At 43.5% G+C, this 24854-nt stretch overlaps 1 protein-coding gene across 7 annotated transcripts in view; it reads left to right on the top strand.

The window, feature by feature from the left end:
• Window positions 1–24854, top strand: part of QTGAL (queuosine-tRNA galactosyltransferase) — a 267594-nt gene that overhangs the window by 49775 nt on the left and 192965 nt on the right. For 6 of the 7 annotated variants that reach the window (XM_077327585.1, XM_077327584.1, XM_077327587.1 and 3 more), the window contains one exon: window positions 11794–11889. The exons of the other annotated variant lie outside the window; for it this stretch is intronic. In XM_077327585.1, the coding sequence (XP_077183700.1) occupies window positions 11794–11889 (96 nt within the window). The remainder of the gene's footprint in view (window positions 1–11793; window positions 11890–24854) is intronic. 7 annotated transcript variants of the gene reach the window in all.

The following is a 24854-nucleotide window of genomic DNA, read 5'->3' on the forward strand; positions in this document are numbered from 1 at the left end:
AGGGGTCTTGGCGAACAAGCCTTATAGAAGCATGCCCAATATATTATGTCTTTGTTCTTTTCTATATCTATATAAAAATAAAAAAAATATTTTAAAAAAAGTGCAGACACTGAATTTATGTTGAGTTCTCTGCTATGATCTTTTTCATGGTTTCTGTATTTAAGCATGCATTTATACTTGCTTATATGGAACCATTTACTAAGAAGGGAGCATTTTTTGTTAATACTGGACTACTTAGCTTACTCAGGAACCTTCATGAGGGATTTGACATCTATCATCCCTATCCACATGCTTGTAAATCAAAAAGGTTGTTGAGGTGAGATTTTCCCCCCAGAAACAGGCCTAGGGTGATTCATTAAAAAAGCACTTATGCTTTGAAGGGAAGAAAGTTTCATAATTCATATATCTTAATAGGCTTCTCATGTTCTAGAAACATATGGAAGGGCATCATCATATTTCTCTGGAGTGCTCTTAAACGCTAAGAAGCTGAAAGTGTTGCCGTGTCTTATTTTTACTTTCATTTTGGGTTGTCTTTGTATGTAAATGACATGGGTACCAAGGGCCATGATTTCAAAGGAATTCAGCACCCACAGTTGAAGGTCAGGATTTCAAAAGATTTTGGCTCCCATTAGCACATCAAAGAGAATGGGCAGGACTTCAAAAGGGCTCAGTATCTAAATGTCCCTATTTACTTATGGGTGAAGAGTAGTCTCAACAATCTGCTCTTTATTTAGGCCAGTGGTACTTACTTTATGACATTCATAGGGCTACATTCGTAGTTATTACTGACCAGAAGAGCCACATGACTACTGTATATCCCGTTTGTCACATCAAACACACTGTACAATAATATAAAATATAATATTAAACATATAACAAACCTTTATAAATTACCAAATTATTTCTGAACACGTAGGGTTGTCTGTCTCCACTGTTGTTGAACTGTAGGCAACCCTTGTGTATCTGGAGTGAGGGGAAGGGCTTATATCTTAGCCTTTTGATTGTCTTCTTAGCATGAGAAACAGCAATTTAAGTGAGACAGTGGAAAAGGACAGACTGGTCATGGAAAAAGGAGTATAGCTACCTCTTCCCCGCTGAGGTCATTTTGGTTGGCAGCCGCAGTGGTAGGTATACTCATTGTTCTCTAAAAGAATTTGCTTACTCTGTTCCTGGTAGCGGCCAAAGTCCTTAGATGGGAGTGCAGAGGTTGCCAAGAAAGGTATGTGGGGTTATTCAAGAAGATGGACCCTTTGCATCCATCTCTGGTACAAGGCCTGCAGCTCACAGCTTACTCATTTCCAGGTCCTGGGATAGTGGCTGTTTCTAGGCAGGAACAGCTTGCCAACCTCAAGCCCTACATAACAGTAGTGTTTCTAACTTTGCCAAATCATGAGCCACTGAATGAGTATCTTCTATCTAGGCATGTGACATTCATGTTTTCTAGATAAATGTCTCCAGTGCTTCTTTTAAGAAGGAAAACCCACCAAAGCATCTATAACATTGTTCTGGAGGTGTTGATCTTATTATTGAATCAGAAGCACTGCCTGTGTAGCAAGGGATCATGCACAGACATTTCACTAGATAGAAATTATGACTGGCAGAAAAAAGGCTCAAGGTCTCTTATCTCTTTCCCCACTTCAGATAGTGCCTTTCCCAAAGTTACTGGGGGGGGGGGAGGAAAGGGCAGTGGGGCTTTGGTTACACACATTTGGATGTTTATTCATAGTCTTCTGTCTCCTTCAGTCTCTCCTTCAGTCTTGATTGCTTATCAATTGCTGTTTCTAATTTGTCCAAATACTGATTTCCCTTTCCTCCACTACATGCATTCCACTGCATGGGTAAGTCATAAGCTCAATGAGTTATTGGTGTCCATGGCATGACCCTTTCTGATGCTCCAGTGGCAAAATAGTGACCAAGATGTAGAATCTTTGCCCTAACTGGATGTTGTGGTGAATAATCTTCTGGCCTTCCCAGTTCAGTGGAAATGAAATGCTGTTTCTTAGACTACTTCCTAGTAATTTTCTTATAGGTAAAAATTTCTTATTTTGAGTAAGACTGCATGTTTCAGGGGAAGAAGCATGCACACACACAACGTAGTCATTTATTATGCAGTCCAAGACCAATAGAAAATAACATTTAAGCAAATGTAAAATATAATGCAGTATATCAGATAAAAAACAACATAACCTCATATATACTTGCAGATATTCTTGGCGACTTAGAATCTCTAGATCTAAATTCTAAACATTCCTCCTGACATTACTCTACTGAACCATGAATATGAATGAATGCTGGCAGTTACTGATTGGAACAATGTTTGAATCCCAACAAGAGGTGTGAAAAAAAAGATTAGTTTGTGTATTCAAGTTGATTTAACCCAAATTCATTTGGTATAACCCAAATCACTCGAATCCCAATCTTGCGATGGGCTTCTCTCAGTGGATCAGCTGTTTGGCATGCCATGTGGGGGAGGCATTTCAGTGGCTCTAAGTCCCTTCAAATGCCTTGAAGCCAAAAATTTGGTTTCCTGAATCTTGCTGAACCCTAATACCTATACCTATATTGCTTGGGCTGTGTAGGGAGGGCTGGTTCCAATGGCTCCCCTCAGCCTGGCAAACAGCTTACACCTGAGAGGCTTCTTCAGGGATCACTTGAGCTGTGTGGGAAGAGGTGATTCCAGTCCCCCTGCGCAGTCCAGCAAACAGGTGATTCCTAGAGAGGCTTGTTTGAGAATCACTTGGGCAGTGAGAGGAGGGCTGGTCTCAACCTGCACAGCCCACCAAACAGCTTCATCCCCCCTCCCACACACACACACACTTTTATTGGCATAAAGCAGATTAGCAAAATGAACAGAGATAGGATACATCAAAGCTTCATCCCATGGAGAGAACTCTCTCTCTGGGATGGGTTCTGTGTGGGCCCTGATTTGAACTGTCTGCTACAGAGGCCACTGAACAGCTGATCCTGCAGAGAGCTGTCTCTCTGCAGGATTGGACTTGAGTTGGGTGGGCTGCCCAGATCAAACAGGAGGAAGGTGTAACTCTCTAGATCTTTGGTTGTTTGTGTGCTGGATGACAGCTGTCAAAAACATGAAGCTTAAGGATAATATAAAGGTTGGCTATTAAACAATTTTTAATACCTGGGGCTCAACTGTTGGTCTGTGTCCTTGATACGAGGACGTAACTACTGACTAATATATTCAGAAGTATTATCTCTCCTATGTAATAATATCTAGCTGAACTACTTTTCTGTTAACACTAGGGTTGGACCCCACTACACACTTCTCATGATGGAAGGGGAGGAGGGGAAGAGAAATCTGTTCCCTGTGCCCATTTCCAGAGGCAATATTGTGTTTCACTGGCAGTAGGAAGGTGAAAAAATTTATTGTTGACTTTATATTTGAAAGGAATGGAAGAACAACAATCATATCATTTTAGGGTAGTGTTCGTTTATGTTTTGCAATAATGTAAGAAAGAACCATTTGAACAGTTTTATTCTTAACAGCATGAGTAATGAGATCTTAGTGTTTGTGTTTCTTTGTTACCATCATGACTTGGAACTCAGTAGTAACTAAGAACTACTGAAAACTAGGCATCAAACGTGTATGAAAACAAAATTTTAAAAAGTTTGCCCATTTAAAGTTAATAGCAGATTTAATCATCTGAATTCAGCAGCTACTGTTCACAATACTACTCAAATATATTTGTTCCTGAAACAAAGTCTTTCTTTCTTTCTTTCTTTCTTTCTTTCTTTCTTTCTTTCTTTCTTTCTTTCTTTCTTTCTTTCTTTCTTTCTTTCTTTCTTTCTTTCTTTCTTTCTTTCTTTCTTTCTTTCTTTCTTTCTTTCTTTCTTTCTTTCTTTCTTTGTCTGTCTGTCTGTCTGTCTGTCTGTCTGTCTGTCTGTCTGTCTGTCTGTCTGTCTGTCTGTCTGTCTGTCTGTCTGTCTGTCTGTCTGTCTGTCTGTCTGTCTGTCTGTCTGTCTGTCTGTCTGTCTGTCTGTCTGTCTGTCTGTCTGTCTGTCTGTCTGTCTGTCTGTCTGTCTGTCTGTCTGTCTGTCTGTCTGTCTGTCTGTCTGTCTGTCTGTCTGTCTGTCTGTCTGTCTGTCTGTCTGTCTGTCTGTCTGTCTGTCTGTCTGTCTGTCTGTCTGTCTGTCTGTCTGTCTGTCTGTCTGTCTGTCTGTCTGTCTGTCTGTCTGTCTGTCTGTCTGTCTGTCTGTCTGTCTGTCACTCTCAGATACAAACATGTTGGTCATGACAGTTGTGGCCTCTATTTTGCTTTATATTCAGACATGATTCCTTATGTGCAGTTATGGTGTTTGTTCACCTTTAATAGCATACTGTGTCCCCACTCTGTGTGCTACTATAGAGAATCTGTACACCGCCCGTGGCGCCACGGACTAAAGGGGTAAGGTGTTCTGGGGCGGGATGTGTCCGGGATGAGGAAGGGTCCGGATTGGACCCTTCTTCATGACAGACAATGGGAGGGACCAATCGGCAGGCGCTTTGCGCCTGCCGATTGGTCCTTCTGATTCCCAGCCCAAGCAATTGTGAGCCGCGCGCAGCTCCTGGCCTGACGTGGCGAGAGGCGCGAAGCGCCTCTCACCGTGTCAGGCCGCCACCCGAGGGAGCCCCCGCCAGTCGCGCGGAGCGCGGCTGCCAGGGGCTCCCTGCCCGGTGGCCTGATGCGGCGAGAGGTGCGAAGCGCCTCTCGCCGCGTCAGGCCGCTGCCCCAGGGACAAAAGAAGCCTTTAAGAAGAGTAGCCAGCTCACTGGGGCGGCGGCCATCTTCTGCCGCCTCGCGGCGGTCGGAGCAGCCATCCAGTTTGAGAAAGTGCAGCCGGCCAGGGAGCCTTCTCTTTAAAAAGAGAAGCCGGCTCGCTGGGGCCGTGCTGCCACCGTGTCAGGCCGCCGCCCCAGCGAGCCGGCTTCTCTTTTTAAAGAGAAGGCTCCCTGGCCGGCTGCACTTTCTCAAACTGGATGGCTGCTCCGACCGCCACGAGGCAGCAGAAAATGGCGGCCGCCCCAGCGAGCCGGCTACTCTTCTTCAAGAGAAGCCTCCCTGGCCGGCTTCACCTTTTCAAACTGGATGGCTGCACCGACTGCCGGGAGGCGGCAGAAGATGGCTACCCATGCCGCGGGGCTGGGGCCCTGCAGCCTTCTCGCGCACTCTGCGGATGCCTCGCCCGGGCAAGCCCCGAAGACGTCCACTCCCGCGGAGCCGCCACAAGGTCAGTCTAGCGCCTTCCCCGGGGCCGGGGGAGCTTTTTTCAAGATCGGGGGGGGGGGGAAAGGAAAGAGCTCCCCAGGCCCCAGGGAAGGCGATCCGCGGATCTGCGAGCCGTGGAGCGCCTTCCCCGGGACCTGGGGAGCTTTTTCCAAGATCGGGGGGGGGGAAAGAAAAAAGCTCCCCAGGCCCCAGGGAAGGCGATCTGCGGCTCGCAGAGCCGCGGATCGCATTCCCCGGGGCCTAGGGAGCTTTTTCCCAGATGGGGGGGAGAAAAAAGCTCCCCAGGCCCCTAGCGCCCGCTGAATTTTGGTTTCAGCGGCCTCTACTACTAGTTTTCTATAAATTGCTTTCACAGGTACCATCTTATTTCATATACTCTAAATATTATATAACTAGTAATCAAGCCCGCTGCAGCTAAATGCAGCGGGCGCTAGGCACTTACTGTGAGTGGCTGTGTTTCTTCAGTGTCGCTGTTTCAGTGGCGGCGGTCTGATTGGCGGTGGCTGGCTTGGTCGGCGTTCTCTCGGCGGTGGCGGCGGCCTGACGCGGTGAGAGGCGCGAAGCGCCTCTCGCCGCATCAGGCCACCAGGCAGGGAGCCCTCGGCAGCCGCGCTTTGCGCGACTGCTGGGGGCTCCCTCGGGCGGCGGCCTGACGCGGCGAGAAACGCTTCGTGCCTCTCGCCGCGTCAGGGCGCCAGGCAGGGAACCCCCGGCAGCCGCGCTTCGCGCAACTGCTGGGGGCTCCCTCGGGCGTCAGGCCGGGAGCAACTGCGTTATGTTCCAGAATCCTGCTTTTAATCTTTCTTGAAGTGGACCATACATAATACAGTGGACAATTAAAAAAGAAATATATTTTATTGTTTGTGTGTGTGTGTTTGTTTATTTAGTCAGTAGAATTTATTTTTTTTCTTATTTTTATTTTTCTTTATTTATTTTTCTTAAATCCAATTACTGCATCATAATATGACCCGTAATCTATTTACCCCAAAGTATTATAAATGTTAGAGAGAACCTTAATCTATCACGTCACTTCTCAGTTAAAATGGAAATGATACAATCTATCTGTTTCTTGACTTCAGTTATACCCATAGGATCCCCACAGCAACTTTCATTCTTCTCCTCTCCTCTGTTTTATCATGACAACAGCTCTGACATGTAGAATAGACTGAGTGTGTGAGTGGCCCAAGGACACATATCAAGTTTTAGTGCTAGAGTAGGAATTCAAATCTGGATCTCCCAGAGCTGTACCACTATACTACAGTGGCAAGTTTCAAACCACATTTTATAAAACTTGCTTTGCTTTACTGCTTTTCACAGTAGGGGCAGACTGGGGGCTATTGTACTTTAATTGGAAACCTGGACATAGAAATCCTATACTAATACTAATCTGTCACCTCCTGGCAGTTGTTCATTAATTTATATTTGTGCAGCTTTGGCTAGGTCAGTCTTCTTTGTGTATTGAAGCTAAGCTTCCTTATCTTTTTGCTATGACATACCTTTCAGACAAGGCAGGATTGTGTTTGCCTAGCACTTTGCATTTCCCCCCTTCTGAACCTATTTCACTGAACTTCCTCATGCACAATGCCAGTCGTGTGCTTAAGGCTTATTTTGTAAACCCCATGAAATGAAAGAAAGTCTTTCTTGCTTAACATATACAAGCAAATCCCTCTTCTTAAATGAGAGTAACCTATCTACAATTAGTTTAGGATCAATTGTACTTCTAACCAGATTTAAAATGTTGCTCCTCTCAGTTTCTATACAACTAAAAGGCCTGCATCCTACTGATTATTAGAAGAAATGTGGACAGGTAGTCTGTCTTGGGAAAATTAGTTAACATGTTCACCTGAGATAGTTTTATCTGTTCTATTGACACTTCGCCTAATTTCATGTACAGTTTAGCACTATTGATAGAAAGTTCACTTAAATGCTTTCTCCTATTGACTGGTGAATAGCATGGCTGCCTCATTTAAATATGAATTTGTCAATCAAGTTGTATTTGTATTTATTTGTACATTTATTTGTACATATATGTACATTTGTATGTACATATTGTATTTATTCATTAATTTTTTTTTTATGCTGCCTTTCTTGGTTCCACATGGCAGCAATCATTAAAAAAATAAAACAAATAAAATACAGCTAAAATATATTTTAATTGTCTGTCTGTCCGTCTGTCTGTCTGTCTGTCCGTCTATCCATCCATCCATCCATCGATCCATCCATCCATCCATCCATCCATCCATCCATCCATCCATCCATCCATCCATCCATCCATCCATCCATCCATCCATCCATCCATCCATCCATCCATCCGTTTTTATACCGCCCTTCCCTATGGAGGACCAAAATCCATTATTGGCGGTATGGCATATGATTGGGCCCTCTGAGTGTCACTCCAGGGCCAAACGGCCAATCGCGCGGCTCCCCGTTGGCTGCTTGGCCCGGCCTTGCCTGGGCTGGCTGGGGACTCGCCGCACACAAGGAGAAGCTGCCTTCCGCGACGGTGAGTCCTCCCGCTGGCTTCCCCTCGCCCTTGGGAAAGGAGCAGGGATGATGCGTCTTCCCAGCTCCTTTCCCCCCTGGGGTTCCTTGCCATGGAGTCCCTGCTCCTTTCCTGCCCCCCATCAGCCGCCTTCGCAGGGGAACATGGGGCCACCACCCTCCTTTCCCATCCAGCAGCTGCTGCCCAGGCGCACGCAGGCTGCGCAGAGCCTCTCGCCACGCACGCCAGCCACCCGAAGGCTTCCCAGGGCCTAGCATGCCGCCGAGAGAGGCTCCACGCGACTGGCCCACGGCTACTGGAAGGCCAACGAGCCCCGCGGCCCTGCGTACCCCTGCGAAGGTAGCTGGGGGGGCCCGAGCCTTTGCCAGGGATGGTGCCTCCCAGCGAGGCCCGCTTATGCCGGCCAAAGCCTCCCACTGTCCCACACAAGGCCCTGGGAAGCCTTCACCCAGCGAAGGCTTTGCCGGGGACCGGCACTGCTGCCCATGCCTGTGCAGCACGCGCAGAGCCTCCCGGTGCAGCACCGCAGACCCCGGGAAGCCTTCGCTCTGTGGAGGCTTCGCTGGGGAGGGGGCCTAGCGAACATTTTATTTTGAAATAAAATGGGCTTTCCCCCTAGTATGAAATAAAAGCCTTCATTCTTTGAATATTTTTCTCCAGTTCAGAATGAAAAGTGAAATTTCACATATGTACCTGCATTTAGCAGCTCAGGTACTGGATTTTTTTGGTGAGGTGGAAGAGCCCTTAATTTTCAGACAGCTCTTGTGGTTGGTTCTAGTGATGGTGGTGGGGAACAATATGATAATGCAAATTAATTAGGGTTGGGTGATTTGATGTCCGAAGCAGCCGTTCCCACCCGAAGCAGCCACGCCACGCTCCTGGGAGGGGATGCGTGGGTGCACCGGTTTGTTGACAGTTGTGCAACAGAAAACATACATGTTGCTGCTGTGAATGTTGCTCTGTACACAGTAGCATCAGGAGCCACAAGGATAACTGTTGACACATTAAGATATCAAGATGCAGTACAGGTATAATGCAAGTGTAAAAATTTTTCATACTACTAAATCCAGCCACCTAAAGCGTCATCAGGCATGCACAACCAGTGACCCATCATGTATTGTACCTTAGTAGTTGCTTGATAAGTCTATTTCTTCCTGTCCCTGGCAGACAACAAAGACAAGAGGCTAATCACTCTTGGCAAATCACAAACATGGCTGGTGGCCAGTATTTAGCGAGTTAGGTCATAAGTTATTCAGCAGGCCTTATATAAATTATCTTTTCTTTAGCTAAGATGCCTTGTGAATGAATGAGTTTTTGAAACCTAAAACCAAAGTTCAGAATTCATAAGGCACTAATCTTAATGTGAATGTGTGTAATATTTGCCAACTGCTCCAAAGCCACAACTTCCATGTCAGAGTCTGAGGTAGAGAAGCTGTAGCAGGTGTGAAATGTCAGCAACACTATAATTAGCACAAGAACTGTTCTGTTTTCTTTGGATTCATAATTAGCAGGAAAGTCAAATGCATTGGGGCCCTTCTGGCCACAGAAATTGGCACACTGAGGAAACCGTATGAGTTTGCATGCTTCTTTCAGCACTTCTGATGTTGTTGGATTATACTTGTCAAAGTGGCCTGATAGGTTGATAGTTATGGAGGAGGAGGTACATAGCCTTCTTACCAATGTCACATACTCTTGGATACGTGTGTGTCTGTTTACCAGATATTTATGCATTTATTTATTTGTTTATGCTATGTTATAACACATTCCCCTGACAGCATCAAGATAAAAAACATGTAAAAAATTTAAAAGTCCCAAGAATTTCATGTCTGAATACATGAGTGGTGGAGCAATGTCTTCTATTTTAAAGCTGTTGGGCATGTTTAGGTCACTTCCAGCCTGGATCTAAGGACTCAGTTTTCTGGTCACTGCAGCTCCAATCTGTGGCCCCTGACTCCTGCTTAGAAGATAATATAGCCATTTTAAAAGAAGTTGTGAGAACCTGACCTTCTTCCCTTTTAAAGTGCCGGAAGAGCATCATTTTTAAGTGGCTACATTCTCCCTTAAACTGGCGTTTTTGATCACAAGTTGGACCTGTAGCTGCCATAACATCTGTTTTGGCTCCAAGATTGTGAAACACATTGACTCAAGTAGGTCAGTTTGGGTGTGACAGAAAGCATTCTACCCATAGCAGAGAAAAAGTTCACAGCCTTTCAAACAGATTTATTTTCCCATTCACATGAGCTCCCATGAAGTTAGCTGCTTTTGCTGACAGTCCTGCCAGATAAATTGTTTTGAGTTCAGAAAACAAAAAGTTGTAACTAGGTGTTGTTGTTATGTGCGAAGTCGTGTCCGACCCATCGCGACCCCATGGACAGTGATCCTCCAGGCCTTCCTGTCCTCTACCATTCCCCGGAGTCCATTTAAGTTTGCACCTACTGCTTCAGTGACTCCATCCATCCACCTCATTCTCTGTCGTCCCCTTCTTCTTTTGCCCTCGATCTCTCCCAGCATTAGGCTCTTCTCCAGGGAGTCCTTCCTTCTCATGAGGTGGCCAAAATATTTGAGTTTCATCTTCAGGATCTGGCCTTCTAAAGAGCAGTCAGGGCTGATCTCCTCTAGGACTGACTGGTTTGTTCGCCTTGCAGTCCAAGGGACTCGCAAGAGTCTTTTCCAGCACCAGAGTTCAAAAGCCTCAATTCTTTGACGCTCGGCCTTCCTTATGGTCCAACTTTTGCAGCCATACATTGCAACTGGAAAGACCATAGCCTTGACTAAACGCACTTTTGTTGGCAGGGTGATGTCTCTGCTTTTTAGGATGCTGTCTAGATTTGCCATAGCTTTCCTCCCCAGGAGCAAGCGTCTTTTAATTTCTTTGCTGCAGTCCCCATCTGCAGTGATCTTGGAGCCCAGGAAAATAAAATCTGTCACTATCTCCATTTCTTCCCCTTCTATTTGCCAGGAATTGAGAGGGCCGGATGCCATGATCTTTGTTTTCTTGATGTTGAGTTTCAAGCCAACTTTGGCACTCTCCTCCTTCACCCGCATCAACAGGCTCTTTAGTTCCTCTTCACTTTCTGCCATTAGAGTGGTATCATCTGCATATCTGAGGTTGTTGATATTTCTCCCTGCAATCTTGATCCCAATTTGTGACTCCTCTAATCCCGCATTTCTCATGATGTGCTCTGCATACAAGTTAAATAGGCAAGGCGACAGTATACAGCCTTGCCGAACTCCTTTCTCAATTTTGAACCAGTCAGTGATTCCATGTTCAGTTCTCACTGTTGCTTCTTGACCTGCATATAAATTTCTCAAGAGACAAATAAGATGCTCTGGTATTCCCATCTCTTTAAGAACTTGCCACAATTTGTTGTGCTCCACACAATCAAAGGCTTTAGCATAGTCAATGAAGCAGAAGTAGACGTTCTTCTGGTACTCCCTAGCTTTCTCCATGATCCAGCGTATGTTGGCAATTTGATCTCTAGTTCCTCTGCCTCTTCGAAATCCTGCCTGTACTTCTGGAAGTTCTCGGTCCACATATTGCTGGAGCCTAGCTTGTAGGATTTTGAGCATAACCTAGTGTAACTAGGTGTACACTATCTTATTATGGGGTTCAAAGCCCAGAGGTATCTTGTTTGCTGTACTGAATTTCTGAGGTAATTTTCCTCTTCTAGTTTTCATGTTAGGCTGAATTACAAATGACCAGATGTTCTAATGTGTTTTTTGACTCTGAAAACCATCCATGGGTATCCCAATTCAAATTGTTGCCATGATGCTGGGAAGGCTTTTAAAAACTTTTCCCCTCTGTGCTATTTTTTCAGTTGAAATTATGTCCTCCTGGAAAACAAGCATCTCTTGCCTCTTATTTTTCTCTACCCAGGCTAATGATAGTGGTTGTATCTGTGTCAGCTGGAAAAATGGTGTCCAGGGGGAAATATTAAGCTCCTTTTTGCTTAGTATGTGCTTCCAAATAGAACTGGACCCTTGATGATTGCTTTTAGGAACAAAATTAATCATGGATCTTCATGTGGTTTGGTTCTAATATGTGCTTTTCATCCTTACTTTCAGATTGTAGGTTGCCAGGTTAAGAGAGAACCAGCAGAGGCCACTGAGCGATACACTCGTTGGATCAATAGTCTAACGAATGAACAGCTTGTGACTCAGGTATTTGGTAAAATACATTATTAACTTTTTATAGTTTAATATTTTATTTCAGTTTCAGTTTTAATTTACATACAAACATAGAACATAAACTATAATTATTTTTATTCAAAACAATACATTTATATAGAAACTTAAATTTACTTATTAATATTTCATTTCTAATTAAATATCTTTAACGTATCCTGTAAATTTATTTTCATATCTGATAATATTTTATTATAAAGCATATATTACCTAAATCTTTTCTTTTTATTGTTCTCTATTTAATTTTATTTTATTCTTGATTTTCATTTATATAACTGAATTCGATCTGTTAGGTATAAAATATGTTAATTTGCATGAGATTGCCTTTGAAAATGATCCAGGAACTTCAGCTTATCCAAAATATAGTAGCCAAGCTATTATCAGGGGTACTATACAAGGATTATATCATTGGCATATGCATTTGTTTCTATGAACAATTCAAAGTGTTGTTTCTTAACTTTAAAGCCCTGCTATCCCTGCCCCTATCTTTAGACATCAGGCAGGTGACAACTAAACACAGGGACTTTTCAGTAGTGGCGGCACACTTATTCAGTGCCCTTCTCCTAGAGCAGGGGTGGCCACCCCTGCCCTAGAGGTTCACCTGTCCCCTACTTACTTTTATGTGCCAGGCCAAAACATTGCAGTTCACTCTATTCATGGATTAATTTATTAACACTGTTTTAGACTGAAAACTGTTTTTTTTTAATCTGTTTTTGGTCTGCGTTTTTATACTGGAATTTAATTAATGTTTTCTGATATTTTGTTTTTATGTTATTTTGCATGACACTTTGGAAAGGTTCTTTGGGAGGTGGCATAAATGTTTTCTAATATATATATATATATATATACATTATTTTTATGTTTATTGTCTGCCTGCTGTCAGTTACTTAATCTATCAGATTTTGATTGGAAACTCTGTATTTGTGCACATTTTTAACAAATGTTGGAAAACTTTTATTCATTAAGGAATTCATTAGGCAGTTTTTGATTGAAAAGAGACTTGCAAAAACAAGCACAGTTGCAGAATAAATCTGACCCAGTTACAGGGGAATGTGTGAATTAGCAGAGCGTGATGAGGGATCTAATGGCTGGTTAGTGGTAGATATTCCCTCTGTGCCTTAAGCAGCTCACATTTTTGGCTTAGGTTTTATTGTATTATGGCAGGAAGACATTTGTTTTTAATTTTATTGGGTTTAAGTTGCTCAGGAGAGGAATGCATCCTTGTTAGATTTCATATTGTATAATCTCAGTTTCATTTCCTCACTGCTTTGATGCTGTTGGCATACTTCAAAACAGCACAGTGATAATCTAATGCAGAAATCCATTAAGTACATTCAAAATATTTTACAGGTGACCATTTGAAGGGACTATGAATCAAAATATTTGGTATATCTATATTGGATAAAGCAGTAAGAAAAGTCTATTGTGTAATACCACAAGTTTGTGTCAGAAACGTTCTGCTAAATGTGATTGTGGAATGATGCATTGAAGCCAAATTTAGTGTGGTTTGAACTTGTTAGTAGTGGCAGAACAAAGATTAAGGAATAGTGATCAGTGGAATGTTGCCGCCTTCTTGAATTTTAAGATCGTTATTTGTGAATGTAAAACAGTTATCTGTTAGATAAAATATGTCTTCATATTGTTGGAACTGAGAGTAAGGAAGAAAGCATCACATTTAAGAGCATTTGTCTGATAATGTTTAATGGGTTTCTCTAAATGGAATTTGAGATAAGTTTGTAAGCTGATAAAAATGAGACTTACTATGAAGGAGATATGGAAATTGTAACTGAAGTACCTCCAAAGCATATAGGCCTTTGGAAATTCTTTGCACATAATTGACAAGCATAGGGTTCATTTTATTGGTGTCAAAGCAGGTGTAGTTGGATGATTTTGCCATTGATAGCTGCCCTGTTGGTCTGCCACAAGAATGGGAAGTTGATTCTCAGTAATGAATCCATGTATTCACCTTATTTGTCGAGGAAGATAGGCCAAATCTGTTGAAACAGTAATATTTTGGGCAACATCTGATTTCACAGTTCTTTTTTCCTTCATTACCATCTTTGGGGTAGAATATTGACTGTTGTAATTTTAAATACAAGTCATTGAATCCTGATGGGACTGATTTGCTGAAAGTCAGTTAATTAGTTCATGTCTGAAAGGGGATTTGACTTTGGGTCTCCCTAGTTGTAGTGAATGGGGGTAAGTACAGTCCGCTAATGGAGGACCTTAAACTAATTCAACAGATTGCCACACTTAAACAATCAGGTATACCTCCCCCTCTCCCATGTTACTTTTTTGCTGCCACCAGTAGAACCCTCATTTTTAACCAAGCCTTTTAGCCTAGTAACTCAGCTGATTCTGGGATGGGATGTATTAGTAACTGACACAAACTATCCGGCTTTATTCAGTAGAAAAACAACATAAGCCATATGCAAAAAAACAGTTGAAGAAATTTATTAAACACAAAACAACCAGAATAGAAGGGGTAACTTCTTAATTAAGTGGTCAGAGTAAGCAAAAGAAAAGAGCAATAGAAACCTCACTAAATATCTCTGTTCTTAGAGAAATCAAGAAATTAGCAAGCGAAGAAAACTTGTTCACCATTGAGTTTGGTCATTCAGTTATATTTTAACTACGGACCATCATATCTTTACCGTCTAATACGGTCTTTTTGAACTTTTTTACAGTAGAGAAACCTGTGAAACATTCTTTAGACTTTGAAAAACCCAGAAGTGGTGTGATCATGGAGAATATGGTTGGGAACCATAGCTATGCACATGCCCACCTGGGGCCCCTCCTCTTCCCACTCTCTCCAGGTCCATCATTGGCCATTTTGGAAGGGGTGGGTGGGTTGACAATGAGCATATATGGTCATGTTATTGTTAGGTGCGAAGTCGTGTCTGACCCATCGCGACCCCATGAACAATGATCCTCCAGGCCTTCCTGTCCTCTACCATTCCCCGGAGTCCATTTAAGTTTGCACCTACTGCTTCAGTGACCCCATCCAGCCACCTCATTCTCTGTTGTCCCCTTCTTCTTTTGCCCTCAATCGCTCCCAGCATTAGGCTCTTCTCCATGGAGTCCTTCCTTTTCATGAGGTGGCCAAAGTATTTGAGTTTCATCTTCAGGATCAGGCCTTCTAAGGAGCAGTCAGGGCTGATCTCCTCTAGGACTGACTGGTTTGTTCGCCTTGCAGTCCAAGGCAGGGGTAGTCAATCTGTGGTCCTCCAGATGTCCTCCTGAGCCTTCTGGGAGGGCGGTATATAAATCTAAATAAAAAAAAAAGTTAATGGACTACAATTCCCATGATCCCCTGCCAGCAGGAGATCATGGGAATTGTAGTCCATGAACATCTGGAGGACCACAGGTTGACTACCCCTGGTCCAAGGGACTCGCAAGAGTCTTCTCCAGCACCAGAGTTCAAAAGCCTCAATTCTTTGATGCTCGGCCTTCCTTATGGTCCAACTTTCACAGCCTTACATTACAACTGGGAAGACCATAGCCTTGACTAGACGCACTTTTGTTGGCAGGGTGATGTCTCTGCTTTTTAGGATGCTGTCTAGATTTGCCATAGCTTTCCTCCCCAGGAGCAAGCGTCTTTTAATTTCTTTGCTGCAGTCCCCATCTGCAGTGATCTTGGAGCCCAGGAAAATAAAATCTATCACTACCTCCATTTCTTCCCAATCTATTTGCCAGGAATTGAGAGGGCTGGATGCCATGATCTTTGTTTTCTTGATGTTGAGTTTCAAGCCAACTTTTGCACTCCCCTCCTTCACCTGCAACAACAGGCTCTTTAGTTCCTCTTCACTTTCTGCCATTAGAGTGGTATCTGCATATCTGAGGTTGTTGATATTTCTCCCTGTAATCTTGATCCCAATTTGTGACTCATCTAACCTCGCCTTTCTCATGATGTGCTCAGCATACAAGTTAAATAGGCAAGGCGACAATATACAGCCTTGCCGAACTCCTTTCTCAATTTTGAACCAATCAGTGATTCCATGCCTGGTTCTCACTGTTGCTTCTTGACCTGCATATATGTTTCTTAAGAGAGAAATAAGATGCTCTGGTATTCCCATCTCTTTAAGAACTTGCCACAATTTGTTGGGCTCCACACAATCAAAGGCTTTAGCATAGTCAATGAAGCAGAACTCCCTAGCTTTCTCCATGATCCAGCGTATGTTGGCAATTTGATCTCTAGTTCCTCTGCCTCTTCGAAATCCTGCCTGTACTTCTGGAAGTTCTCGGTCCACATATTGCTGGAACCTAGCTTGTAGGATTTTGAGCATAACTGTGCTAGCATGAGAAATGAATGCAATGGTGTGGTAGTTTGAACCTTCTTTGGAATTGCCCTTCTTTGGGATTGGAATATAAACTGACCTTTTCCAATCCTGTGGCCATTGTTGAGTTTTCCAAATTTGCTGGCATATTGAGTGTAGCACTTTTACTGCATCATCTTTTAAGATTTTGAATAGTTCAACTGGAATGCTGTCACCACCACTAGCTTTATTGTTGCTCAGACTTCCTAAGGCCCATTTGACTTCACATTCCAGGATGTCTGGCTCCAGGTCAGTAACTACCCCATCGTTGTTATCAGGGATGTCAGGCTCGCTCTTGTATAGTTCCTCTGTATAATTTTGCCACCTTTGAAAAATCTCTTCTGCTTCTGTGAGGTCCCTACTATTTTGGTCCTTTATCATGTCCATCTTTGCATGAAATGTTCTCTTCAAATCTCCAAATTTCTTGAAAAGATCTCTGGTCCTCCCCATTCTATTGTTTTCTTCTATTTGTTTGCACTGTTCATTTAAAAAGGCATTATTATCTCTTCTAGCTGGTCTCTGGAATTCAGCATTCAGTTGGGTGTTTTTTTCTCTTTCTCCCTTGCATTTCACTTCCCTTCTCTCCTCAGCTATTTGTAAAGCTTCCTCAGACAGCCATTTTGCTTTCTTGCATTTCTTTTTCTTTGGGATGGTTTTAGTTGCTACCTCTTGTACAATGTTGCGAACCTCTGCCCATAGTTCTTCAGGCACTCTGTGTATCAGATTTAATTCTTTAAATCTATTTGTCACCACTACTGTATATTCGTCAGGGATATGATTTAGTTCATACCTGAGTGGCCTAGTGCTTTCCCCTACTTTCTTCAATTTAAACCTAAATTTTGCAACAAGAAGCTGATGATCTGAACCACAATCAGCTCCTGGTCTTGTTTTTACTGACCGTATAGAATTTCTCCATCTTTGGCTGCAGAGCACATAGTCAATCTGATTTCTGTGTTGACCGTCTGGTGATGTCCATGTGTAGTCTGTTGGGTTGTTGGAAAAGAGTGTTTGCTATGACCATTGTATTCTCTTTGCAAAATTCTACCAGGTTGTGCTCTGCTTCATTTTGTACTCTAAAGCCAAACTTGCCTGTTATCCCGGTTATCTTTTGGCGTCCTACTTTAGCATTCCAATCCCCCATGATGATAAGCACATCATTTTTGGGCGTTGCTTCTAGAAGGTGTTGTAGGGCTTCATAGAACTGGTCAACCTCATCCTCTTTAGCAGCCGTAGTCCTCTTTAGCAGCCGTAGCTGGAGCGGGGCGGGGGGGGGGGGGTTAAAGATGTTGGCTACAGCTCCTCAGCTGCTCTCACTCAAAGATGGAGCAAAGATGCTCCCACTTTTCTTGAGAGAGCTTGGGTTCCAACTGACTTTTCCCTTTCTGGTAGATTAAACAAAACAAAAAAACTAGCCACTAGGAAGTTACTGATTAGAAGAATGCTGCCATATGTTTTATTGGGAAAAAGTTAAAAGTAGACAATAAAGAAACCAAAAGCTTTAACACATAAAGATAAAAAAGGGGGGCGGATTCACCACAGTAGTCCAAGTGCTTCAATTTCTGTTTTTGCTTTAAAGTGCTAAAAATAGAACTGCAGATTTACTATTGATTGTTCAGTGAGGAATCTGTAGACTCAGCAGGAAGATTTCTGGAGTGTAGTAGAAGCATTAATGATTCTGAAACACATAAATAGAAACCTTCGTGGTCAAAAATAGTTTCTGTGGCCTTCAGAACCAATTTTCTAGTAAGGGCATTAAATACCAAATAGTAAATACTCCCTTGACCTAGGGCAGAATTTGACTTTTGCAAAGTATGCCTTATGGTTGCATCTTTGCTAATAAAACTTTAGTTCCTCTAAAAACACAGCTCATGCTTGAAACAGCATAATCACAAGCAAAGGAAGGTGGGGCTAGCACGGGTTCTGTGGTTAGCAGAATGTTAGCCAGGCCCTTGGCCAAGTGGAAATGCGAGTGGTTGTACGGCATCGAGTACACGAAGGAGGAGGAAGTGGTTTGCTGCTTGTCCCCTGCCCTCTCTGTGGATGAACTGGCTTCTCTCATGTGGCTGAATGTAACCTTTTAAGATCCTATCTTGCAAAGAAGCATTTTTGTATGCATTCTTGAAATGTCTTATTGCAATGAAATGGTTAAGTCTTATACTGTGAAATGAAAAGTCCTGTATGAGTTGCTGCTGCTGTAAAAAGGGCTAATTACTGAAACAGAAACTCTGCAAAATTGCTGTGTGGTTTTATTCTTTTAGGGGATTTTTTCCTTCAATTTTCCATGCTAGATTATTTTAAAATTATGCCACAATTATAATCTGCACCTGTTTTTCGAAGGAAAGTATGCTTATAAAGTTACTTTCACAACCTGTGAAAGAATTATGAAACAATTTTTGCAGGGGTATAAAGTATCCTATTTCATTTTCAAGATTTAATTATTCCCTGTAACATATTAAATTTCTGCAAGTTCTAAATGTTAAAGTGTCTAATTAAGAAAGGCTGTCTTCAAAGTGAAATGTTTCTTTGGTACTCAGGAAGACTTATGTTTGTTGAATCCAGTTGCTGTGTTTGAACCTCCATTTGTACAGAGTGGTTGGGTGGTTGGGTAAAAACATTAAAAAAAACAGACTATGATTTTATTTGAAATTTATTTATTATTTATTTATTCCTGCTTTTTTGCTTGAATTGCAAAAGAGGGTTCATTGCACCCCTCAAGTAAATATATACCAGTCAATCAAATTTTAATTCAGAAATTGCCAGCCATAACAAAAAACTATAAAACAGAAAACTTAGAATAAAAATACAAACTAATTGTTAATAAAACAGGTAAACCAAGAGATAAAAACTATACGGCAGCTATACTTAATTGTCTGATCTTAATTTGCAACCTGGGAGGTGGTTGGGGGTATTATCTCCCATAAGGAGCTTTTTAATGCAATTCTCTTTATCCTCAGCATTCATAATCAGAGGCTCAATAATCTTGGCATTAGGCTTGTCCGATTTGGCTGCTTCGGCGGCTATTCCCTCTGGGCACAGCCAGCGCCGCGCTGCAAGGGGGGAGGGCGGCTCGGGCACCCGCTGTCGCGCTGCAGCTCGCACTGCAGCTCGCGCCGCCCTCCCCCCCCCACGGCGCGGTGCTGGCTGCCCCCAGAGGGAATGGCTGCCGAAGCGGCCGAATCGCACAAGCTTACTTGGCATGAGGTTCCCTATATAAAGGGTATCTGAAGAGAACATGGTTAATAGTTTCCAGTTCCTTAGTGTTACATAGACAGATTCTCTTCTCCCTAGGGATCTTATTAAATTTTCTTTCTATAATAGCAGAGGCTAGGGCTGAGCATCTGGCAAGTGTGTATGTGCTTCTGTGATTATTTCCAGCAGGTAGAGGTAGGGAGCAGGTGTTAATATAAATCTGTTAGGGAGGGGCACATTAAATGAAGGGGTGCTAGAAAGGTTCTTTTGATACTCAATATCTTTGACCCTTTGATTTATAGTTTGTCTAGCTTGATCATGGCCTAAATGTAGAACTGCTAAGAGTGAAAATCCTAGGCTATTTAGTTTGCTATATATACACACACACACACACACACACACACACACACACACACAGTGTTTAGGAGGGAGACCAATGGCAGGCAATGGCAAACCACCTGTGAATGTCCCTTTCCTTTAAAACCCCATGGGGTTGCCATAAATCACCTACGATTTCATTCTTCCCTCCCAATCCAAGCCTTTGACTATACCCATGGTATTTCTGCACCCGTTAAATGTAGTGAAATGCTTAACTAATGTAGTCATTATATTCTGTCCCCTCCATATAATACCACCAACATCCAGCATCTGGGCAGTAACTGGATTGCTACATCCTCCATTTTAAAGTGCGAGTTCGGGAATCGCATAAAATGGATTCCCCAAGCTATTTAGTGCTAGCTACCGGAGAGCAACCAGCAGAGGGAAGGTATGGAGGCTCAAACATGCTAAAGGCGGCTGCCTCATCCTGCCCTCACACCCGCCTCCCTCTCCCTTGTTCCCAGGGATGGGAATTTCTTTTTAATAATGGCTAACTTACTGGAGCAACAAATAGGTGGAGAAGCGTGGCAGAAATAAAAGAATATTTTTTTTTCAAAGTTGTAACACAAAGCTTGCCTCTCTAAAGTTTTCTCCCCCCCCAAAAAAATTAAAAGTATCAAAGGACTTGTGATCCCATGAGGGATGGTGTTCAAAAAGCAATATGCATCTATGATTCTATACATAGGCATTTCACTGTAGAAGTATGATAAAAAAATTAGCAGGCATCGCGGGACCATTAAAACATGGAGAAAGGGGATTGGTTGCTTGGATAGATTGACGGGCGGAAGCGAGTTGCGTATAAGGTGTGTTGCACTCTTCCGCAATTTCCAGCAGCAGATGTGGAGGGTAAGATGCATGAAAAGAAGGCAGACAAAGGCAAAACAGCAAAAAGGTGAGGAGGGGCTGGGAGGCATGATATGATTTAGCGCTACACCATTCGGGAGGTGTAACGCTATTTTTACTGTTCTGTGGAACTTGCCCTAGAGTAGATTCTGTAATTTTTTCGTTGTTATGACCCATTTCCACTGTATTATGACATTGTAGATTAGACCAGGTACTTCATGGAGAAGACCACTATTCTTAGAGAAAAGATCATTTTATATACCTCTTAAAGTTTGAAACAACAAGCCTTGAGTTTTCAACTCCATCAAAAGAAATGAGAAAAGTATCCAACATAGTCCTTCACAGTTCTTTTTTTCAGTCTCTTATTTCCCCCCCCCCCCCCCTTTATTTTACTTTTCAATAAGAGTCAGCCTTTCAAAGTTCGGACGAGCAGTCAGAAATTTAGAACTGAAAATGTGCCCTGGGCTCAGTGTGAATTGTCAGTGAATTAGAAGAATTTGCAGACCAAAGAAGCATGAAAAATCTAGCTCAATCTAGCATTCTGTTTCCTCTTCGTTTTAGGCTGGTATCTGCTCTCTTCAGTGAGCAAAACCGAAAATAATTTCATCTAACAGTTATAGAATGATTTTTGAAGTTTTTCATGCTGCTACACCTTTAGAATCTGAGATAATAATCAAGATAAGAGTAGCTGTATTTCAACATTTACCTGAACCCTTTTTGGTGCCAATGAATTCATTCAAGTCAGAGAAGAGAGACAGGGTATTTGCTAGCAAAGACATTTGCCTCAATCAGTGGGAACTGTACATTTTAGACCTAATTGTGTTTATGTCCATACATGTTTTTTGTGTGTCTATTTAGATCTAGATGTTAAAAAGACATTTCCTGCCTCCCACTTGCTTTAGCCTTCTATTGCGCCTGAATGCTGACAGTGGTGTTAAGCACTTGTAACAATGTGGAAGTCTGCATTTGGAAAAGTTACTGTCAAGAAGTGTATTTGTATATGTAGAAATTGACCATAAGTGCATTATTTTTATTTTACTTGTATGATTCAGCCTTCACTGAGCTTTCATATTGGTCAAATGGCAAGCAGCAGTAATCTTCTATCTGTAACCGCTCCTGCGGAGTGGTAATAATAAAGCCCTAAGGGTTAGGTGGGAGGAGAAAAGGACAGGGCCTGACAGGGCTGTGATAAAAAATCGGAGGGGCCAATCAGGAGCCACAAAGTGGCTCCTAATTGGCCCCTCCAAGTGCCACTCAGGGGCCAAGTGGCCACTTGGCCCGCCCTGGACAGGCCACTCTGGGGGTTCGCCGCAGGGAAAGGAGCAGGCTGCCGCATCAAAGACGCAGTGGCCCTGCTCCTTTCCTGCCACCGAGGCAGGGACCATGCTGGTGAGGGCTTCCTGAGCCTCCTGATCAGCCTTCCCTCCAGGCCGCCATCGCAGCCCTGGTCGCTGCTACCGCGGCCAGCTGGCTGCCATCGGCGGTCGCCTGGAGGTGGCAGTCTGGGGCAGTCTGGGGTGGCGCCACCAGGGGAGGGGCACCTTGTGCTCCTGCCCAGCCACCCAGGACGCCTGGCACCACCATGATGGCCGAGGTAAGCCCACCCGCGGTACCCACCCACCCACCCACCCTCCGTGCTCTTGGCCCCCCACCTTGCCCCCCGAACTGCTGCTGCTCCGCGCCAGTTTCCCCCCTCCGAACAACCTGCCCATCCACCCCCAGAAGTCGCTGCCACGCTCCACCCCTCCACCGTGGAGCCACCGGCCCACCTGTCACCGTCCTCCCCCCCACATGCTCAAAATTCGCCCCCACGCTCCCCTCCTTCCGCCGCCAATCCACCGACCCACGCACCCACCCGTCGCTGTCTATCCCTGACCCCCCCAAAAAAGTCATGCCTGCGAGCCATGCACCCAAGCACCCACCCCTCTCTACCCAACACTCTTCCCTACCCCCCCCTTCGCGCCCCCCTCGCCACTCCCCCCAGACCCTGTGCGACCTCCCTCCTTTCCCCCCGCCCCTCCCAGTCCACCTATCTCCCTGCCTGCCTTCCTTCCTTCTTCCTTCCTTCCTTCATGCATTCCTTACTTCCTCTATTTCTCTATCGACTTCCTGCCTGTCTCTCTCTCCCTCTCACTTCCTCTCTTATGATCTGCCTGACTTTCTCCCTTCCTTTCTTTCTCCCCACTTCCCCCGCCCCATGCAAGTTAAAAGATTAGGTTAAAAGATCAGACCTAGTTAGAGAATGCCACCGCTCCACAGAACACTTTGGAGTAGGCAAAAAGAATCCTGAACAGCCTATCAAAAGGTCACCAGCTATTCCCATAGAGTGCATGGGTGGACCAGCTTTGTATCAAAAGATTGCTGAGGAAAGCAAGGCAAAGCATAGTAGATTCTCCATCGCCTGTATGACTGGCGGTTCCACAGAAGGCAGAAAATGGCTTGTATTGCTGACCGGCAGCAAAGTGGCTCCACTCCATAGTCAGTAGCCTGGGCGGACATGCCTAAGGCTGAAGATGTAAAGGGACTGGCAGCCAAGATTTAGGATATTAGGATGGTCCAGAATTCTGCTGCCAAGTTGCTGACTTGAACATCAGGGTCAGCTCATATTACTCCAATTTTATGTCAGTTGCACTGGCTACCATTTAATATTCAGATCTCAATCAAGGTGTTGGTGTTAACCTTCAAAGCCCTTAACTGCCCACGATGGTAAAATTGTCCATATGTTGGTTCTGTGATTAGACTTGTTGCCCAAAAATACAAATGAAGATTGCACCATTTCATTCACCTTTGCCTTTCTAAAATTTGTTTCTTTGCAGTAGTCTGTGTCATTGTCTCACCACAGGACAGCCACAAATTCACCACAAATGCAACTCTCTCAGTACAGGAATCCAACACTACATTCCCTTATGAATGCTGAATATGTGTTCCTTTATATAATTATGGTTCTCTTTGGACCATTAGATTATTTTTCCAAGGATCAGTTCTGCCATAATGCTTTTTATACACAGGACTATTACTGTATATATACGTAAAGTTGTGTGCTGATAGAAATCTTTTAAGAAACTATCTCGTAGAATTGCAAATCTGTTTATCCTCCCTTCTTTTCCACTTTCTTTTTCAGTATCAATCAAGATATACCATGGTTAGCATTTACCATCATGGCTAGCTCTAAAGCAGTGGTCGAAGACAACCATAAAACAAGAGTTGGAACTAGCTGTAATTAATTTTGATCCCAATACAAATGTAACGCTACACAAAGGGAGCATAAACCTGTGATCCCAAATCTAGAAATATTGTATCTGCTGCACAATTTTTGTTTATGAAATGTTTTCAGCTATGGTTCTAGGATCTGGATCCTGGAATGTTGTTCGATGTAACAACTCTTAACAGAATTTTTGGATGGCTAATTCTTATAAAGTGTCTTGAGTATGAACGTAGATTAGGGCTTCCTATAGAATTGATCTTTTATATGCCAGTGAAAGAATTAAATTCTTACAGAGCCAGTTTTATGCAATCTCAAGGTTTGTAGCTAATGGCTAACTTTATATAAATTCTTTTTGAAAATGTCCTTGTGGTAAAACAGTACTTTAGAATTCTATCATCATCATCATCATCATCATCATCATCATCATCATCATCATCATCATCATCATCATCATCATCATCATCATCATCATCATTATATTTCCCACCACTCCCTGCAAGGCTTGTGGCGGGTAACAACAGTCTTAACCCCAATTAAAATATCCATTAAAAGACTTTAAAAATCCTAACATGACAGAAAAAACAATCTTGTTCCCACCCCCCACTACCAGAGCGGCGGGAAAAATGGAGGGTGTAGTGTAACTGCTAGTCCCAGGGGGGGGGGGGAGATGGCTCTCATTCACTGACCCCAGCCTCAACCAAAAGCCTGGTGGAAGAGTTCTGTTTTACAGGCCCTGCAGAAAGCTGGCAAATCCTGCAGTGCCCGCAGCTCACCCAGGAGCTCATTCTACCAAGTAGGGGCCAGGACTGAAAAAGCCCTGGCCCTGGTTAGGCTAGGTGAGGTTCTTTAGGGCTAGGAACGACCAGTAAATTCGCACCCGCAGAGTGTAAGGCCCTGCGGGGGTCATAGGGTGACAGGCAGTCCGTCAAGTATGTGGGTTCCAACCCACGTAAGGCCTTAAAGGTTAAAACTAGAACCTTGAACCAGATCCGGGCAGCAATTGTCAACCA

This window comes from Paroedura picta, chromosome 3 (assembly GCF_049243985.1).
Source record: "Paroedura picta isolate Pp20150507F chromosome 3, Ppicta_v3.0, whole genome shotgun sequence".
Classification (NCBI taxonomy): domain Eukaryota; kingdom Metazoa; phylum Chordata; class Lepidosauria; order Squamata; family Gekkonidae; genus Paroedura; species Paroedura picta.